The sequence below is a fragment of the Hypoxylon trugodes genome (assembly GCF_022578975.1).
Source record: "Hypoxylon trugodes strain CBS 135444 unplaced genomic scaffold F4822scaffold_7, whole genome shotgun sequence".
In the NCBI taxonomy this organism is placed as follows: domain Eukaryota; kingdom Fungi; phylum Ascomycota; class Sordariomycetes; order Xylariales; family Hypoxylaceae; genus Hypoxylon; species Hypoxylon trugodes.
The window spans coordinates 204,009-220,978 of record NW_026250022.1 but is presented as its reverse complement, the minus strand read 5'-3'; the positions used below and the strand labels follow the sequence as shown (position 1 = coordinate 220,978).

Genomic DNA, 16,970 nt, shown 5'->3' with positions numbered 1-16,970 from the left:
ATATATAACTTATATACAACATATCACTATGGCACAATTACGTAAGCAACTACCCCTATCTCTTGGAATGATGCTAAACTATGGATAAAAGACATTAGATAATCAGGTACTCCATTCAGTTCCTAGAGAAATCATATAAGAGACCCGCCGGGACTTTCCGCTTTATGTAGCTGACTGTCGACGAAGCGGCTCTTGTGCAAATGCCTAAGGCAGCTTTCAAGGGGGATTTCTTTTCGTAGGCCTTGCCTCAGGAGCACCATCTAGCGAATATTTAAATCACTTTTTAAGTTTTAGATCACATGCGGATCAATGAAATCCAGCTAGTGATTCCTCGGCGATTTCTCGCGCGTAGAAAAAAAATATAAGATCGGTAGCATTCGACGGAATAGCTTATTAACCTAGTGCCACTGGCATAAGTCGAAACTATAAAACCCCAATATTAGATGACTTAAAATTCAATAGCTATTTACTACAGCTACTAGTAGTTTTACTGCTATAGAACCACTGTTAACTTTAAATTAAGTCAACAAACTATCGAGATATAAATCCATGACAACGAACTCTATAAAATGGTTTATTCCTATCCAAGTCATGGCGTTCAATGTAATGATATTGATCCTAGGGACCCGATGGCAGTATCATTAGGAACCTGACATCCTCAAAATAACGCGCTCAATATCCTTCCCATTGATATATCAACTACTCTACTCATAGATAATAACCTGAAGTCATATTAAAATCATTACATTAAACCATGGGCCGCTTCCAGATTTTATTACTCATTTATTTCCTTTTCGCACCTTCATGGGCAGCTGATATATGCAGCACCAATGCGGTCTTCTCTTCGATCCCGTATTTCAAAACTCCGGAATCGAGCCTCAGTCTTGCATCGTCATGTGGTGCGCATTGCAGTAGCGATGAGAAATGCGCCAGTTATGCGATAGGCGAAGGCCTGTGTCTACACTTTAAAGAAGCAGTGTAGGTGTTCTCGATAACTACAAGAACAAAGGATGCAGCTGATTTGAATAGGGAAAAAATAACGACAACTGCTTCTCTGAGCCCTATTGAGTTTTTTGATAAGGGCTGCCATTCATCCAAGTACAGCGACGCCGAGAAATTTGTTTTGAATAAAACATCTATCGCAAACGACGCTAGAAGCATTTTCATGACGCCAAGTGTTCTAATCACCAATAGTAGTTTTTCTCCTTTGGTGGAGGCTAGTTTTCTACTAGACGATAAAACTCCTGCTACTACGCAGAAGTATGCAGATGAGCCTCTCCTGACGGTGGTAGCTCGGGATTCACAGAAGGCACGGAGTGTCCATGCAGCCGACTTCTACGATTCGACGTGCATTCTAGATCCTAGCAAGCCCGAAGAAAAGTTCAACATCCTCGGATCTAACTTCATACCTCTCATTAACCAAGACGGCAACACGTTGCGACCTCTCCCCGCACCAACATCGGAAGCCGAAGCCAATGCCATGGGACCACCATGGGAATATGCGCTACCCGAATTTTTCTTCCAGAAGCCTGAAAATGCCGAGGGTGAGATCTACGACATTGTGCTTACGGGTGCTACCCCCCAATATGTGGCTAAGACTGCTGAGGGTGCTGTCGTGCTGACCGATGCCTCCACCGGAACAACGCCGGTAAACCGAAACGGTCAAGATATCATCACGAGCATATTCGGGGTGGATTGTAAAGGCCGCATTACCGTGACACAAGATGGGTCGCGGTACACATGGGACGTATCTGCTGGCGGTGGTTCAACGGCATTTACGGCCGGCTTAGACGCATCAAATCGGTCTATGGTCGCATACCCATTAAAGATGCGCCCCAAGAACAGGGGAAGTTCTAGGCGAAGCCAATATACCGAAGGTGCGGCTCCTCGCTGCCCAAACAATCCGCCCGGTCTTGTGTCAAGGGTCTTTCCCGGCGCCCGTCCACTTGAACCCAACGGATGCGGAACACCTAGTACCATTCACCTGATACCGGATCTCACATTTGGTGACTGTTGTAATGACCATGATAATTGCTACGACAACTGTGAGGATTCGTGGGAATCATGTAACAATAAGTTTCATAAATGCATGCGAGGGCCTGGTTGCGAGTACTTTAATCATTGGTATTCTTACTTGGTAAGTCTAGTTTCACCCTTACCTGATAGGATAATTAACTAATTTTCTACAGGTTTACGTTATATGCTTAAACATCGCCGATTTCTACGCTTGGGTTGTTAGTCAAGAGCCCGGCCGCCAAGCCTTTATCTCTTCTACTCACGACCGGTGTGGATGTTACTGTCCCGAGTCAGCGGGCTTATGCGGTCGAGCAGATAGAGATAATAAGTGCATTTCTATGTTCGGATCGGATGTGAGAAATTGCGGTGCATGCGGAAAAGAGTGCCCTTCAAAAGCGATATGGTATGTTAAACAGTACCTCTCAACCTTTTAGCGATACTAATTGAGGCTATAGTAACTCCGGCAACTGTACATGTCCTGCTGATGAATGCGACGGCCAATGCATCTCCCTCCAGACTAATCCGAATAACTGCGGCACTTGTGGTAATAAGTGTAGCACAGGATACTGTCTTGACGGCCAATGCACCGATCCTCCCACAGACAAATGTGCACCATTACAGGCCTTCCCGAACGGCGACTTCTCCAACGGCGGAGAGGGATGGAGAACCTGCGAGATACCTGGCTGTGGTGGATACGTCGACTTCAGTGGTCAAACGGCGTATATTAATATGCTTAACATGCCTGGAGATGTCAGCTTGGACTTGAAAACGGAAGTAAACCTTTGTCCTCGACAGGCATACGACTTATCCTTTACCTTGGGTCTATTGTCAGGGGGCGGTACCTGCCAATTCAAGTATACGTTTGGCAGCCAGGACTGGTCTATCGGTTACAATTTCCCTAAAGTAAACTCCAACTCTAGTATGGGACCGTTTGACATTCCTGCCCAGGGTTTGGAAGATGGGGATGGGTCGGATACGTCGATCTTTCGTATGGAGTTCACGGCGCTTATAAGTTGTGTAGGTGGCCCTGTGGAGATTATAGTGGACGATTTCAATCTAGTTCCATCACATTGAAATCTAGATGCGGTATAATTGGTCTCGGCGTTGGAAAGGGAAAGGGAAAGGGGCTTACGAACTATAATGAATTCGATGTGGTATGATGTACATAAAAAACGAGTAAAGCGAGAACCTAGATGCCATATATTCATATACTATGTAAACTACCCACCTACGTAGGTAGGTATGCAATAATGTTGGACTCATGAGTTCATGTGGTTGGCCATCGAGATAGCATAAGTCGATAGCCCACGCCAAGAAGCTTCGTCTTTCCTGCTTCCCCTGGGAGTTGACCGCAATTTGGGAAACTCATCGATGAATCATGTCCATTTTTGAGCAGAAATGCACAAATTATCCCTGTACAGTTGCCGTACCACCCACCAATAAACGATACATCGGGATGTACGTGCCACCAAGTTGCGTAGACCTTTCCTAGCGTAAAATTATGAAAATTTCCTGTGTGTTCTTGAACATTTCATTCATGAGGTGGCGATTCTCGCCATCGAGATATTCGTGATACATTAAGTAAATAGAAACCCAGCCCTCCATCCAGCCCGAGGACACAGTACAGTATCCCTTAACCCCTATCCAAGCGAGATTCGTCGAAGCCGCTTAGTCGCGATCAGTAGTTACAGGTTCCTCGACACAGATGATCTCAAATGGCTCAGCGAAGCTTAATTCGTCTGCGAGGATCTCCTCGGAGTGTTCGTAGAACTTCTGCAAGAAGCGATCCCACGCAGCTCTGTCTTCCCATACCATAGTTGTCAAGCAGTCGAAGTCAACATTGGAAGGACTGCCCCTTAGTACTTCAGACTGCCATACCTCATTAGAGGTCTTGTCTGCGTCGGGGTTTGCTGGTTTCGTTTCATTTCGAATGACGAACTGTCGTGTGTGCTTGGGCCATGTTGAGCCGGTGAGTCTCTTTACTAGGGGGACATGGCCGTTGTTATAATGGTCGCGGAATTGCTGCGGTGTAGTACCGGCCTTGCGCTTGACAGTAACGATTATTGTAAAAGGCATGATTAAGATGGTATGATTTCGGTTATTTCTTAGAAGTCTTTGGAAGAAGGTATAGAGAAGAATAGTAAAATTCGAATGAGAACTTGCGTCTTGATTTATATGTACTTATCTACCCCGGCGGTCCGAGCCGTGAACGGCGGCTTGGCCTGGGGAAGTAATAGGATGTTGGTAGATAGTTCAACATGCTGCATACTTCATATTACAGGAGACAAATCATAGCAACAGGGACGACCCACATGAAAACTGTGATGGTGTTGATATTCAGGCTCAATTGCAACAATCGCCTAGACAAGGGTAGTTCGCATATACATACCTTGTAAGCTTCTAACTGTTCGGAGTTTGGGCTCTGGAGGACAAGGGCGTATACCGCCAAAGGCGCATATGTATATGCGGAAAGGTTATGTTGAAGAAAAGCGGTCTGGAAATATCATGCGAACTGAAAAATTGATTGCATGAGCTGCTTATAGCTACTTCTGACGGTCGGTGGGCGAATTAACTTGTGATTTATGAATGAAACGGTATATCTTAAAGCTTACATACTCCCCACCAAAACCATATACCATCACGATATATTGATCATGAGCACCGAATCGCAATGTCATCAAAGTGCTCTTGTCTCCCATATTGGCGCTCTAGACTCTTTTTTGAAAACTCGGGATTTTATCTTTTGAAAAATTCCTTCTCCACTGTTTGCATCCATGACGAATGAGGTTGAATATATTTGACGTTCACCTCTCACTCGAGTCCGGTAGTTGATATGTATGAGTATACCTCAAAACCTTTGAATTACAGTTGTCAAGGTTCTCAAGGATGCCGTATGGAGAATACATGGCATTTGAGGATTAGATATCCAGTTAGAATGCGATAGGATATCTCAGACGCGGCGCGATGGAATTATACTGTTTGGGCGCTCCTTGTAGATCTCAGTATTTACATAGCCTGCATAGTTCTCAGGTTTTATGCGACGAAGTTATTCTCCGCGAGAGTAGTATCTGATTTAATGTCCCTCTACGAGACTGTGGTCAGTGCTACGACTATTATAAGAATGAATTTTGAATGAGTGGACAATTCTATTTGTCTCGTTATGATGACTTATTATTTGGCCATATCTTTGGCATTGGCTTCTCTTGTAGAGTAATTTCGGTATTCTACCATAGGTAGTCGTTGGTTCTGTATAGGACTTATAGATATAGCGAGATACATAGTACCAGGAGGGACCCTGTGTTATTTATATGGCGTAGCTAAGTTATTGAATTTGACCAATGAGAAAGCGTGGATTTGACTCTTTTTCCCGATGGGGAAGGGTGACGTCATGACTTCAATTTGTCTACGTGAAACTTGGCGAAAGGAAGCGTCACAAGTGCTAACAATTACGATCTAAGCCATTGAAGTTGGTTTCTTTATTCTTGCAATTCCGGGAATTTGGTACGATTTCGTTTGGTGTCGCTGACGTAGCTTGTTGTGTGGCGGTTCTAGTATGAAAATAATTGAATACAAAAGCTCACGTCGTGCCCCTAATCTAAGCTAACCAAGTACTTTGGAATTCTTACAACGCAAAAAACAAAACAACGTATTCAGCGATTAAAAAAATATCAGCAGTCATCATGGGTATTGCATCGGGAGTCGGTCATGTCTTCCAATCAATCGTCGAAGTAATTCAAGGCCTATTAGCGACCGTCATCAACTTCTTCCAATGGATCGTCAACTCAATCATTGGCGTATTCCAGGCCTTTGTCCACTTCGTTGAGGGAACCCTTGGTTTCGCAATCCGTAAGTCACCTAAGACGATTTTCCCGAGTTCTGAATCGCCTGTACTGACACGAAATAGACAATTTCTTTATCTTAGGTACCTTGGCCGCGGTTGTTTTTGGATATCTATTATATACCCAGAGACAGGGGACGGCGCCAGTTAGTCGGAGTGTCAAGAACAAGTCTTAGTGGCTGAAGACATCAGGCATGTTGAAGTAGCGAATATAACAGCGATCCGTACACGTTAGAAATATAATTGGTTTTGAGGATTATCTCGCACAGTACTTACAAAGTTCCTCTAGCCCGTCTAGCCAAACGTAGCGGCGGCTAAGTTATGGTCTTGTCCAAATGTATTCACCAGGTCTACCAAATATCGAACGATACGCTAAATGTCCCTAAAAATATAATGGTTGAGTTAACTAAATAAATTGCCTATGGCGCAAAACCCCACTATAAGTTCAGCAGTTGGTGCGTTTAAAGCTTCAAATTGATCCACCATTGGATTGTGGGGTAGAATAGAAAAGCGGGGTGGGAATAGCCTCAGGATTTATGAACCCACTTGGATCATGAATGTTCAATTTAAGTTGAACTAGGTACACCAGTTCATTGGTTGGATAGCTAATGCGGGGAGAGAGGATTTGGGTCTCATCCCGTTGCAATAGTAATATCCATTAATTTGTTATTTCCGATAGCATATATGAGAATTGGTTGGCTAGGAGAATTGAGAACGAAAAGTTGACAGAAGCATGTGCTAAGTAACACAAGCCATTAAATGACATATTCCCGAATAACCAAGCAGATTGCCTGACCAGACTTCATGAAAAAATAGTTGGAAGATCTTCACTCTCGGACTCGGAACCGTAAATCTAACCGACCTGGTGCGGCTGTGAATTGGTCTCTCAAGTCAGCGAACAATTTCTCACCCCTATCGCCCCCTGCAAATTCAACCTTGAACCTTTTCACTAATAAAGCGATAACGAATCGCATCTCACTCATCGCGAGAGATTTACCAACGCAATTGAAGCGACCCTGGGAAAACGGCGCAAATCCCCGAGCATCTTTGATCATCTCCGGTCGTGTTGTCCAGCGCTCAGGTACGAATTGGTCAGCACTTTCATAAGATGATTCCAATCGCGCAAGTGAATATCGGGGCGAGGCGATAGTAACATTTCCAGGAATGTACACGTCGTTGATGGTTATCCCAGATGGTGGGGATTGACGATAACCACCAGTAGGTACGGGAGGATACAACCGTAGCGTCTCATTTATAATAGCAGTTAAATGAGCGCAGCCTTGGAGCTGTACGCGATCATAGATATTTATATCTTTGAGCTCAGAGAGTAATTCGTCTTGTTGCCACGAGCTGCGAGCCAGCTCATAGAAAGCGAAGACTAGGGTCGGCGCAATAGTATCACTACCTATAATCAGAGGGTTGCATGATTATATGGCCGTACGCACGAGAAACTCACCTTCCGGCAATAATAATAGTAACAGCATCACCATTTAGCCATTCACGATCAGCGTCCAAGGAACCCTTCTGAATAGATGCATCTATGAGCCAATGCGATACATCGGGCCTCGCTACTTTTGCCTATTATATGTTTAGACGATCAAGGCTTTTAAGTCAAGAAATATGAGTAGCTAACCTGTATTCTGTCGCTCATGCGGTCCCTACACCATTGCATCATAGCTAGCCAGTCTCGAACAACAAACATCCAGGGTGTGGTGTAGAATGCTATTTGCGCGATCCATGGCACTGGGCTGAATGGACCGAGCAAGCCCATAGCTTTCCTCAATAATCGCACTGCGAAATGCCACTTCTCATCTTGGAGCATTCCGAATGATCGCGCGAAGGCGAATTCGCCCATAACGTCGAAGGTGAACCAGTAAAACCAATCCGATACGTTAACTGTGGTACCTTCTCGAGCGAGCCTCTCGATCTGTGATGCGAGCATCTCTGCGTACTCCACGACACGTTCTTCGTAGATAGCAAGTGCTTTATTGCTAAAGCCTTTGTTCCATATACCTCGCCGAATGTCATGATCTTTAATGCTCCGAGTTGTGTTCAAGGCAATCTCGGGAAGCAAAAAGTCATACCATACAGCTTTAGTGCAATTATTTTTGGGGCCGTCAACGGCCGAAGGAACAGAAGCGTCGATTATCGTCAATTCCTCCGGGCCGGTCCGAATCACGGGTCCGTACTTTCCACGCAGCTTCTCAATGACGAGATAATTCTTCCCGGTTCGACACTGCCACACATGCCAGAGTTTAGTGATTCCAGCGGCAGTGGGACCAGGAAAATTGCGCAGCCTGTGGAAATATTTCCGATAGAGAATGATACTGGTGAAAAGTCCGGTGGCGTACGAAGCTACCACTAAGGCAGTTGCCCTACGACCATAAGCGGTATCTGCGCTAACATAGGACAGCGTAGAGAATATGATAAATACAAGAACAGAGTATATTTTAACGAGGGTAGGTGCTAGCATATGCCATTCTCCTCTGATGAAGATAGCAAGATGAGATGCGACACCTAATATGACTGCCGTTAGGCTAAGGTATGAAGATGATAATAACAACATGATCGAAACCTATGTCAGACGTTTACCAAGTTATAGACAAGACGACTGGAGAGCAACCCCAGGGTTATCGCAAGTTCGCCTTTCTATAATAATAACGGACATTGTCTAATTCTCTACCCCTAAATACCCAGTTTTGGGGACTAGAAACTCCAAGATACAAACACTCAACTGTGGAATACAGAAACGTCAATCAAGCATCATTCCGAATACAGCTTTGAAAGGCATGCAGAGAGCTAGCTTACAAAATGATGACATTTTTAAATCATATGGAAGACCAGGAACCACTGCAACACTGCGCTGGAACCGCCTGTGTGTGATGCTGTAGCATTATTGAAATGACTGCCGTCCCCGGGTCGCAGGCGGTGGGTTACACTGCAGTAAACAGCAGTAATTTGTTTCAGAGCGGCCTAAACCGTGCTCGATCGCCTGCATAAACACTTTGAGGTCGTTTTGCTTTTTTGATTTGGTCATGATATTGTCGATTATTGTCCTCTCGGTTCCGGAGTTCAGGACTTCTCAAGGCAAAAATCTTGGAATACTTGCAATTGAATCCTTCGAGTTATTTGTTGCTACCCTCATTAATAGACTTCTATTGATAATCTTGTAAAAGTGAATCATTCGGAGGTTCTGGTCCAACGTGAAGTGGGCAGGAGAAAACGCATCCCAACATATTCTATTAATTGCCACATGTCTCAAACAGGAAATTACATCGCTTCATTTACATCGAAAAACACAGCCTACTGTCCGTGGCACGCGGATACAATAACGGCTTACCATTCATCGCCGTTACGACCGCGCGTTGGTAGGGCAGACGTAATTCATCACCTAGGTCATAATTCCCCGGCGCATTGTTGTCTAATAGAGGTAGAGAACCGAAAAATAAGGATTAATCGCCTTTGGGGAAAAGGTAGGGTTGGTTTTAAAATAGGTGGCTGGGGGCCAAGTCAGCCAATCGCTTAGATTGTCGAACGTCGTACAAACCCAACGACGTAAGCAGAGAATACGCTGTTAGGATCCGTATCACACAGGCCGCGGTTCAGCTGTACCTAATTGCTCCTTTCGGAGGGTTAATGATAATGGGTATTCGCACCAGTTTGGTGCGATTGTGCGTGGGCATTCATCAAAAGAATACATGCACACCAAGATACGCCGTAAGTTTCCAACAGAAGCAACAGGAGTCCCGGAAAGGGCGTGTCCCGGAGCAAATGCATCATGGGGTGCGTATATCTCGTCGCCGGATGCCTTGTGAGTGAGGACATCCTGCTCCGATGCGGCGCAAGTCTCTCTGTGTAATAAATGCCCTCTTCGGTGATAGATGATAGCACCATAAATCGTTCTTAAATACGGCCACGCCAGCATCATCATCAGATGGAAATCGCCAAGAAATCACTCCACAACATCCTTTGATATACACGATTTTCACATCAGCGAATATGTCTAAGCCAGTCTTTGTTCTTCTCCACGGCGCGTGGCATAGTCCTACGTGCTGGGATCATGTTATCGCCGCACTAAACAGGCAAGGTTACTCGGCCGTCGCGCCCGCACTCCCTTCGACCGGTTCCACCCCGCCGACACCAGACTGGTCCGGAGATGTCAAAACAATCCGGAAGACCGTCTTGGAACTTATTCAAGAGAATCACAACGTGATTGTCGTCGCGCATAGCTTCAGTGGCATGACTGCTGGCACGGCCTTAGAAGGCCTGGATAAGCGGGCATGCGAGTCTAAAGGATTGAAGGGCGGAGTCGTAAGATTGATCTACATCAATGCTTTTCTCGTTCCAGAGGGTTTCCAGCACTCTCCACACGGCACCCGGAATAACATGATTCCTGAAATGAAGACAGATTTTACTGTAAGCTAACTCCGCGATTTACCGTACCCTTTTCTTGTATTCATTCAGTGTCTTCTAACATGAATGTTATTGTAGGCCGGCACCATCAACGTCCAACCCGAAGATGCGAAGGATATGTTTTATCAAGATCTAGATGATAATACCGTCGCTGAGCTCTCGAAGAATTTGCGCCCGCAAAGTATCGCATCCTATTGGAGTACTACTACCTACGCTGCTTGGCGCTACATCCCGACCGCATACATTCTATGCGCAGGAGACCGACCAACAACCGTCGCCGCGGCGCAATACCTTATTGATACTGCGAAGTCAAGTGGACCTCATAAGATTGATGTGATCCTGAAGATCGAAGCTGGCCACTCTCCCTTTTTGAGTATGCCTGAGTACACGGCTGAAGCGCTCACTCGGATTGGACAACTATAGTTTAGGAGATATGTATTTCTTGTATTATTAGGTATTTGGGTACCCGGCGTTGGATAGATTGACTTCATAACTGTTTATTATACTTGGCGAATATGAAAAATTCATTGATATTCCCATTCTTCCCCCCATCATTTCTCTCAGTTAGTCCTTTCGTTGGAATGGTCGTTGTCCGATAACAGTCAATCGGCCTACGTTATAAGCAAGTTTCTGCCTATCCCGAAAGACCTTGGAGATCACACCCCGACACGTATCGCCAGAGCCATTTCGCATAGGATCCAAGGCCTTGTAGCTTACTTCTTCGGATGCCATTAACGCAGTATCCAATTGAAAAACCAACAGGTCCAACGGAAACGGCCTATTATCCTTTGCAACATTTGTGAGCCCATATTCCTCAAAAAATTTCGGCAACTTAATCGGCCAACTGCGACGGAATTAGCTCACGGCATCAGCCTATTCCCGTACCAACATCTCGCTTATGAGCAACACTCACTCGTCAGTGGTCCAGTTGGATCTTGTCCCCCCCAACGTGCCTATTATTTCTAGGAGTGGAGTTAAATTATCCTCGACGTCCCTCCCGTCTTCCGTTCGCATAATCTTCCAACTGCTGTAGTCCATCTCGCCCCACGAGATCCACCCTCCAGGTTCTAGCCGCTAGTAAGCATCACCACGTGCGAATACAAGTCAGATTAAAAACTTACTCAGAAGCTTAATTAGGTTGCGTATGATAGGCACCGGGTCATTATTGTGTACTGCCAAGTGAAAAAGCTGAATGTGAACGATGTCATATTGCTCAAGCAAGTTCTCGGGAAAGAGGGCTAGACAATCGACCCTGTGCACGGACACATTGGATGGTAGCCATTCCTTTGGTGGACACTGTGATAAGTCGACATCAAAACCATCGATTTGAGCAGATGGAGGTAGATGTCGCGCAAGATCCACCAGCCAGATCCTTCACGGCCGGTATCAGCACAGCCATCGGGAGGATCACGCAAGAAGGGAAAAGTACCCAGTTCCAACACCTATCTCTGCCACGCGTAAGTTATCACAATCAGTTGGTATGCTAGGATGCAGAGAGAATCCTCCATCTTTCCAAAGGAAATATTGCAGATTCAACCTACTCGCCAGGTTAGATTACATATCAGATCCGCATTTGGAGATGTGATGAGGGATCGAACCTAGCATTGGCTGAGAATCCACGCCCGAGAATGTATGCTTCTTGTTCCATCTTTCAAGACTAGAAATGAGCATAATTAAGAGTGTAACTTTGGAGAATTGGATTCTCGGGCTGGGAAATCATCGCACGCAAATAGGTCGTGAAACAAATATCTCCAACGACCTGCTTACTGTAATTCTTCATCACAGAAGCGTCAAACTGCATGTTCATATCATGTCATGTAACGCTGAAACTCTGCAGCGGGAAAGATGCTCTGCGACGTAGACGCGATGGTCTCAGAATACAACTCAAATATTGACAGTGAAAAGGGGTAGACGCGGGAAAAGATCGCCTACGCGCAGAAACTGCGCGTCCGAGGGGCGACAGCGGCTAATGAATTATCTCATTCACGTTATACGTTGCGTGGAAGGATTGTGAATATGTAGGCTCGATACTACATCGTTTCCTACGGAACCGAAACAAGTTCATAATCGATATGAGCTTGCAGTCTCAATGCCGAGTATAGGTAGATCTAGTAGATCTTTTCCATTTGCGATATTATTGGCTCCTTTCTTGCGACCCAAGATGCCGATAACATCGCGCCGTTGCAGTAGGAGCGTCGGCACTCTCCCCGCCCCATATTTATATGGCGGCCCGTTGCATGCGGCGTGAAGGTCAGCCCTAAACCGGAGCCGATAGTCACGGTGCGCCTACTGAATAATCCCGAACCGCGTCTAGTATTTCTGAAGACTCGATCCTAGCCCCCGACGGAGTTGAAGACTCTTTTACTTTTTTGTCTTCTCGCTCCTGAGAATACTCAGATCATTGCGAATATGGCTCCATACTCTACGGATATGCAATTGGCTACCGCAGTACTCGCGGTTAACAGTTGTGGCCTAGCACTCTCTTCTATCTCTGTCGCTTTGAGATTTTGGGCCCGTTCTATTCGGAAACTCCAGTTGAGGTTGTCTGATTATATGATCATCGCCTCATGGGTAAGTGACGTGTTGTAATAGTTCCAGATACACGACTAATTATGCCTCAAGTTATTTTCAGTTGGTCTCGTTATAAGCGAGAATTATTGTGTTACGCGCGGAGGAGTTGGTCAGAAGATGGTGAATGTCGCTCCAGAAGAGTTGCTATTTTCAACCAAGGTAAGTCAGTGTGACTGACCCGCCCCTAATCCCCCCTTTTATAAGCACGCTAATAACTAATACACTAGCAATTTTTGGTTGTTGATGTATGCGGATCGCTCGCAGTGGCATTCGTCAAGATTTCTATCCTTGATTTTCTTCTTTCTGTATTTGCAACCCAGGATGGCTTCCGCATTTCGGCCTATATCCTAATGGCTCTTTCCGCGGGTTATGGATTGAGCTTCACCATCGTCTCGCTGGCCGGCTGCCAGCCGTTCGAAGCAAATTGGGATAAGATTTCTTATCCTAATTATACATGTATTAACACATCCCATTTCTTCATCGCACAGGCGGGAATCGGCGTTACTCTAGATTGTCTGATCCTTTTCCTTCCGATGCCCGTAGTGTGGAACCTCTCGCTTAAAACGAGCAAAAAAGTCGCCTTAACTTCTATTTTTACCATGGGCATTTTGTGAGTTTCTGGTTCCTTGTTTAGAAGAACCAAGCTAACGAGTGAAACAGCATCTGTGTCATTTCCATCACTCGTCTTGCATATAACACCAATCAGACATGGATGACTGCGCATTTCACCGAGTACGGCGCCATTGCCTGTATTCTCGGTGCATTGGAAGCCAATTTATCCATTGTCTGCGCATGTCTTCCCACTTTACCGCCATTGTTGTCAGCTTTCAAGGGAAGAGTAAAGTCATCCTTTGGTTCTAACAATGGGGGGATAAAGGGGGTATTCAGCAATTTCTCCACCAAAGACCGTAGACCTACTCGCAATTCCATCAAACTCGACTCTACTAATTTTAGGCCCCGGAACATGTCAATCGAGGATGATGTTGAGAGCGTCCGGCTCCAAAACCAGGTTGATAAGCTGTATCCGTTGAACGCGATGCTTGCGAGTCGTGCGAGCGTGGAAAGGGAAATAGGATGGATGAGCCAGACTGGAAGAAGCTATGCTCGGGTGGCTTCAACAATTTCTGGGAGTAGCGGTGATGCTGCTTTAGAGATGGCAAGGCTTGGGGAGAAAGTTGAGCCGTATAGTGCTATAAACGTGACGAAGAGTTGGAGAGTAAACTAGTCTGAACCATTAATTGTGTCTTTACATGGAAGTTATATTCATACAACCTAACAATACTTAATTTCCAGTTACTTATTTGGTTCTATTTTACCCCATATATACTTTAGGTACCTAAGGCGATTGTTTTGCGATTTCTACGGACCACCAGGACCATTTCTTAGTAGCTTGTAGAGATGAGATAAGAACGACCCAAGTCTACCCACGAAAACATGGGTGGTATTGAAATAGGAGATGCTATAGCACTATTTGCATACTTCTCCATACCGTACAATGACAGCGTATAATCCACCAACGGGACCACCTGGGTGTGTATGACGAGAAAGATCGACCGCACGTAGTACAGGTATGGATAGGTCAGTCTTAGACTTCAGAGTCGACAGGGAACTATTGAATAGTGCGATGTAACCTTGGCGAAGCATAGGGAAGCGAGTGGATATTGTTGGGGTCTCGTCACTTGCCGCCTTTATAGAGTCACACTATCGCCCGGCTCCTTTAGTTGAGTCACATGACATATAGTAGTAAAGGGGCTAATAAACACGAACCTAAATTCAGTTTTACCTGGTTTAGTAGCCTATTTTATCAATTCGTTAGAAGTGATGGCATTTTGGGCAATTTTCTTGAATCCTGGATACCCTTAATCTGACCATCACAAGCCCCTATTTTCAAATATGTGATAACTAATTCCTACCTTAATAATAGAGAACGAGATACGACCACAAATTCGTCAAAACATGCGCAAATTAATGATGCGATTTCTTTACTCAAATCTAGGCATTTCTACACTAGTTACCTAGGTATTTATCATATTACGTTCATAGCACAGTACATGGTCCCATATGTCTACGATGCATATACCATCTTCAAACTACTAGGATGAAACATACCGGTTCTTTTCTTTTTTTAAAAAGTCACTTTTATGAGCTGGAAATGTAAATACTTGGGGTTTATCATTTTTTGAATTTTTTTATTTTTATTTTAAGGCGGTCAATTTAGCTCTAAACAGTAAACAGCAAACATAAAACGCCCCTTGCCAGAGTAAACATTTCAAAAGTGTGTGGTCCCCCAAACTAAACAAAACAAGTAAACGTCACTGAATTAATGAATGTAGGAAATGTTCACACTCAGAACTATCGCAGCCAGATAGTAGGCTCCCGACTTACCACTCCTCTCGAGTTTTAGCTCTGAGGACGTGCTCCCTCGGGACACGTTCAAAAAGGTCAACAACGCCGTCTAACAACCCAGCTCCATCTGAACCGGCCGCGGATGATCCTAAGCGGTGGTAGGCATTAGAAACGAAAGTAGCTGCTGTCCTCATTTTCTTGACCGCCTTCTCACATTCCACTTCTTCGTCACAAGCCCGACAGTTCTTGCCGATGACACCCCCTTTGGAAAGAGTCTTCGGTAACGAGATAATGTTGCCATAGGTAAGTGGAATTGGTTCGACCTCATGGCGACAATCTTCGTAAACTAGTCTCTCCCTGCAGAATGGACAAGAGGAATTCTGCTCAAGTGAGGCTATCAGACAGTGGTAGCACCCTACATGCCCACATGGGAGGATCGCAGATAAATCTGCAGTACCTCCATGATCTCGGGAAGCCAACTTGACAGGCATGTCCAGACAAATCTGGCAAGTGAGATTCTGGGGCTGGTCAACAAGGAAGGTAACCATAGGGTTTGGGAAAAACGACTCATTCTCCGGTATGACCCTTCGATGTGTGTCCTCTTCGTGGAAGCCTGTATCTAAAAACTTTCCGACCAAGTCGCTTTGTTCGAATTGGAAGTTAAGTCCCGGAAGGCCGTCTTCCACGTTTTCATGGAGTTCTTGTGCATGGACATACTGGTCTGCCTCCGCCACACCTTGAAGTAAAGCGATCCCTACAGCGTCAAGCAGTTCTTCAGAGTTCCTCGCGGTAAGTTGGCGATTTAGGCCTGGCTGTCTAGTTTGAGTTGGTCTGTTATCATTCCTTCGGCGATCGTTTTGACGAGCAGTTTGGTTGCTCATCTTGATTGGGATCTTTCCTAAGATACTACCACGTTTTCCGTATATGACTTTTGTCTCCATGTTCGATGATGCTTTTTCTCCTGTCATCTTCGGCCAATTATAGGGGTATCCAGACCCTGAAAACAATGTTGTCGTAAATAATCAGCGTCACTGAACCATTACACGATGCTTCTTCAACTGTAGCGGAACGAGGTTGTTATAAATCGCCCGACAATTGTTTGAAAACAATCTCTTTGTCTGTTATACGTATTGCTGTTATGGTCTTTGACGAAAATCAAGCCTTCCACCACTTGGTAACCAGATGAGACTATTCAGGTATAAATTAAGCACCAGATGGTATCGGGTGGTAGAGGGTATATAATGCAATTGTAATTGGTTGCTCTTGATTATACTTATCACTATAGCTTCTCTCTTGACCTGGTCATCGCTACCTACCTGGGTATTTTAATATTTCGTTAATGAATATTGGTGTTACCTTGCGTATAGAATGACAAAGCCTAAGTTGCAGTGTTATTGTAAACTGCCTCTTACAATCCTTTGACTTCGTAATATGTGGGGCTTATATGAAAGCACCGAGACTCCCTTTTTTACTTAGGATGTGGTATTGTTAGTAACATGTAATAAAAGCCAACCGAGGCCGCATACCCGAGGGCGGAAGACAAAATAAACGCGATAACCTGAGAAGACTCGAATTATTAACTTGATGCCGACGCGGGACGGAATACTTCCAACGTAACGTATAAACTTCGAGTTTAGCCCTGGACTCCTATAAAGAGTTACCCTCCGTGTCCCGCACATGGTGGTTGTCTGGGTACTCATCTACGATGCGCGGGGTCGTCTTGCTGGGAAAAAATACCACGCCATGGCCATTACTCTGGGCACCTGTTGGATCGATTCGATTAACC

General features: G+C 45.1%; 8 protein-coding genes across 8 annotated transcripts; 4 read left to right on the top strand and 4 right to left on the bottom strand.

Moving 5' to 3' along the window:
* Positions 1-660: 660 nt before the first annotated feature.
* On the top strand, positions 661-3,090 carry F4822DRAFT_444629 (uncharacterized protein; the record flags this gene model as incomplete). Its single annotated transcript, XM_051463271.1, has 4 exons — positions 661-978; positions 1,030-2,137; positions 2,190-2,419; positions 2,472-3,090. Exons 1-4 carry the CDS (start codon positions 755-757, stop codon positions 3,088-3,090), a joined length of 2,181 nt encoding a protein of 726 aa, XP_051311896.1. The 5' UTR covers positions 661-754.
* A 306-nt stretch (positions 3,091-3,396) lies between these two features.
* On the bottom strand, positions 3,397-4,120 carry F4822DRAFT_306278 (uncharacterized protein). Its single transcript, XM_051455261.1, has one exon. It carries the CDS (start codon positions 4,090-4,092, stop codon positions 3,685-3,687), a length of 408 nt encoding a protein of 135 aa, XP_051311895.1. The 5' UTR covers positions 4,093-4,120; the 3' UTR covers positions 3,397-3,684.
* A 1,352-nt stretch (positions 4,121-5,472) lies between these two features.
* F4822DRAFT_306277 (uncharacterized protein) lies at positions 5,473-6,119 on the top strand. The gene is made up of 2 exons (XM_051455260.1): positions 5,473-5,862; positions 5,921-6,119. Exons 1-2 carry the CDS (start codon positions 5,697-5,699, stop codon positions 6,028-6,030), a joined length of 276 nt encoding a protein of 91 aa, XP_051311894.1. The 5' UTR covers positions 5,473-5,696; the 3' UTR covers positions 6,031-6,119.
* A 479-nt stretch (positions 6,120-6,598) lies between these two features.
* Positions 6,599-8,574, bottom strand: F4822DRAFT_444625 (cytochrome P450). Its single transcript, XM_051463270.1, has 3 exons — positions 7,488-8,574; positions 7,311-7,432; positions 6,599-7,255 (listed from the first exon to the last, which is right to left on the bottom strand). Exons 1-3 carry the CDS (start codon positions 8,418-8,420, stop codon positions 6,682-6,684), a joined length of 1,629 nt encoding a protein of 542 aa, XP_051311893.1. The 5' UTR covers positions 8,421-8,574; the 3' UTR covers positions 6,599-6,681.
* Positions 8,575-9,366: 792 nt separating this feature from the next.
* F4822DRAFT_409035 (alpha/beta-hydrolase) lies at positions 9,367-11,152 on the top strand. The gene is made up of 2 exons (XM_051458617.1): positions 9,367-10,270; positions 10,346-11,152. Exons 1-2 carry the CDS (start codon positions 9,854-9,856, stop codon positions 10,688-10,690), a joined length of 762 nt encoding a protein of 253 aa, XP_051311892.1. The 5' UTR covers positions 9,367-9,853; the 3' UTR covers positions 10,691-11,152.
* F4822DRAFT_437849 (S-adenosyl-L-methionine-dependent methyltransferase) lies at positions 10,832-11,915 on the bottom strand (the record flags this gene model as incomplete). Its single annotated transcript, XM_051462452.1, has 5 exons — positions 10,832-11,111; positions 11,181-11,334; positions 11,389-11,639; positions 11,697-11,804; positions 11,866-11,915. The coding sequence occupies 5 exons, from the start codon at positions 11,913-11,915 to the stop codon at positions 10,832-10,834; spliced, it is 843 nt and encodes a 280-aa protein (XP_051311891.1).
* A 542-nt stretch (positions 11,916-12,457) lies between these two features.
* F4822DRAFT_306263 (uncharacterized protein) lies at positions 12,458-14,095 on the top strand. Its single transcript, XM_051455259.1, has 4 exons — positions 12,458-12,838; positions 12,890-12,997; positions 13,066-13,448; positions 13,499-14,095. Exons 1-4 carry the CDS (start codon positions 12,677-12,679, stop codon positions 14,061-14,063), a joined length of 1,218 nt encoding a protein of 405 aa, XP_051311890.1. The 5' UTR covers positions 12,458-12,676; the 3' UTR covers positions 14,064-14,095.
* A 911-nt stretch (positions 14,096-15,006) lies between these two features.
* Positions 15,007-16,521, bottom strand: F4822DRAFT_306024 (uncharacterized protein). The gene has a single exon (XM_051455257.1). The coding sequence runs from the start codon at positions 16,150-16,152 to the stop codon at positions 15,220-15,222; it is 933 nt and encodes a 310-aa protein (XP_051311889.1). The 5' UTR covers positions 16,153-16,521; the 3' UTR covers positions 15,007-15,219.
* Positions 16,522-16,970: the final 449 nt, after the last annotated feature.

Coding starts and splice junctions, on each gene's coding strand:
- F4822DRAFT_306278 (XM_051455261.1), bottom strand. CDS start 4,092: ATGCCTTTTACAATAATCGTTACTGTCAAGCGCAAGGCCGGTACTACA.
- F4822DRAFT_306277 (XM_051455260.1), top strand. CDS start 5,697: ATGGGTATTGCATCGGGAGTCGGTCATGTCTTCCAATCAATCGTCGAA. Junction 5,863..5,920: donor AACCCTTGGTTTCGCAATCC/GTAAGTCACCTA, acceptor GACACGAAATAG/ACAATTTCTTTATCTTAGGT.
- F4822DRAFT_444625 (XM_051463270.1), bottom strand. CDS start 8,420: ATGTTGTTATTATCATCTTCATACCTTAGCCTAACGGCAGTCATATTA. Junction 7,433..7,487: donor GCATGAGCGACAGAATACAG/GTTAGCTACTCA, acceptor AACATATAATAG/GCAAAAGTAGCGAGGCCCGA. Junction 7,256..7,310: donor ACTATTATTATTGCCGGAAG/GTGAGTTTCTCG, acceptor GATTATAGGTAG/TGATACTATTGCGCCGACCC.
- F4822DRAFT_409035 (XM_051458617.1), top strand. CDS start 9,854: ATGTCTAAGCCAGTCTTTGTTCTTCTCCACGGCGCGTGGCATAGTCCT. Junction 10,271..10,345: donor AAATGAAGACAGATTTTACT/GTAAGCTAACTC, acceptor ATGTTATTGTAG/GCCGGCACCATCAACGTCCA.
- F4822DRAFT_306263 (XM_051455259.1), top strand. CDS start 12,677: ATGGCTCCATACTCTACGGATATGCAATTGGCTACCGCAGTACTCGCG. Junction 12,998..13,065: donor AGTTGCTATTTTCAACCAAG/GTAAGTCAGTGT, acceptor CTAATACACTAG/CAATTTTTGGTTGTTGATGT. Junction 13,449..13,498: donor ATTTTTACCATGGGCATTTT/GTGAGTTTCTGG, acceptor CGAGTGAAACAG/CATCTGTGTCATTTCCATCA.
- F4822DRAFT_306024 (XM_051455257.1), bottom strand. CDS start 16,152: ATGACAGGAGAAAAAGCATCATCGAACATGGAGACAAAAGTCATATAC.